We start from the raw sequence: 1,415 nt of genomic DNA on the forward strand, positions 1-1,415 counted from the left end.
TAAAGTTTGTATATATAAATTAGTAAAATTTATTTGTTAAAGATAATTTCTGGTCAAATATAGAGACTAAAATTGCTAAAAATTAATGGCTTCTAAAAGTTTTTGTATAAGAATTTCTATTATTTAAAGATTTAGAATTTGATCTTTGTTAAGTGCAAAAGAAAGAATTTTAACGTAAGGACAATAAAAAAAGAGAAAAGAAGTCTATGCAAAAAATTTCAAATAAACCCAAAAAAAAATCTTGCGTAAGTGAACGTGTTAGAGATATAATTATTTATGTATGTTTCTTACTATTACTTTAAACTTTTACAAGAAGTGGTATTACGACAATTTGCTAATATAAATTAATAATATAAGATCTATATTTGGTATTAATAAATCTCAATTTGTATATAAATGTGAAAAAATTAGGAATAAATATTTAAATTAATCTCCAAAAATTTTTAAATTAGATATTTTGATTTTTAAACATTTTTTATTCTTTAAAAATTTTTGAGAATTATATTTGCCAGTTAGATTGGCCCTTACATTGTTTTAAAATAGGACTAATTTTCTTAAAATATATTTTTTAATCGAATTGTCTTAAAATTTGTAAAAAAACTTATATATTTGTCTAATTTACATATTAAAAAATTGGTTGAAAGCAACGAGAGAGTAATTTCTCTGACAAATATAATTCTCAAAATTTTTAAAAAATAAAATTTGTTTGGATATAAAAATATCCAAAAAAAAAAAAAAACTTTAAAAATGAATTGTTTAATAAAAAAAAATGATGAAATAATGTTATTACCAAGCGGGGGTACGTCGATTTTCCTTGGACTTGGAAGTTTGAGCAACATATTGGTCAGAATTGTCCAAGTATTTGTAAGTAGGAGCAAAATATATCTTCCCTTCTTTCCATTCTTTGAACACTCTTCCAGCTCTTTGCTCTATCCTTAGCTACCCAAAATAAAATAGTAGAATTTAATAATAATAAACAAAAACTTATGTTAACAACAACATGCAAAAGATACGTGTTGGACATGCATTCGTTTAATTAATGAACTTTTATTATTAATTATTTTTCCCTAAAAAATTTAGTTTATTTATACTGAAATAATTTGATATCACTTGGCTCAAATTTTAATTAAGTCTTATACTGTAAAAGTATTTAATAATTAAATTCTAATTATTTTGAATAAAATATATACCTGATCCCTCTCTAATAGTGAGTGCCAATCATTCTTCTTTAGAAGCTCATGTGTGTCACCGTAACCACTTGCAAGCCGATAATTCAAATCACCAAGCCAAATAATCTTACTGTACATTTCCAAAAAAGAAAAAAAAAATAGGGTTCATTAGTTATATGCTAAAAGTGATGGAGAGTAATTAAATTAAGAGGATTAATGAATTCGGAGAGTAAATTATTATTTAGA

The 1,415-nt window shown here is 23.3% G+C and overlaps 1 protein-coding gene across 1 annotated transcript in view; it reads right to left on the bottom strand.

The window, feature by feature from the left end:
- LOC107625194 (type I inositol polyphosphate 5-phosphatase 8-like) overlaps window positions 1-1,415 on the bottom strand; it is an 8,081-nt gene that overhangs the window by 1,894 nt on the left and 4,772 nt on the right. The window contains exons 5-6 of the mRNA XM_016327771.2: window positions 1,191-1,299; window positions 791-939 (exon numbers count right to left, since the gene is read on the bottom strand). Coding sequence (XP_016183257.2) covers window positions 791-939; window positions 1,191-1,299 — 258 coding nt within the window. The remainder of the gene's footprint in view (window positions 1-790; window positions 940-1,190; window positions 1,300-1,415) is intronic.

This window comes from Arachis ipaensis, chromosome B02, assembly GCF_000816755.2.
Source record: "Arachis ipaensis cultivar K30076 chromosome B02, Araip1.1, whole genome shotgun sequence".
Taxonomy (NCBI): Eukaryota; Viridiplantae; Streptophyta; class Magnoliopsida; order Fabales; family Fabaceae; genus Arachis; species Arachis ipaensis.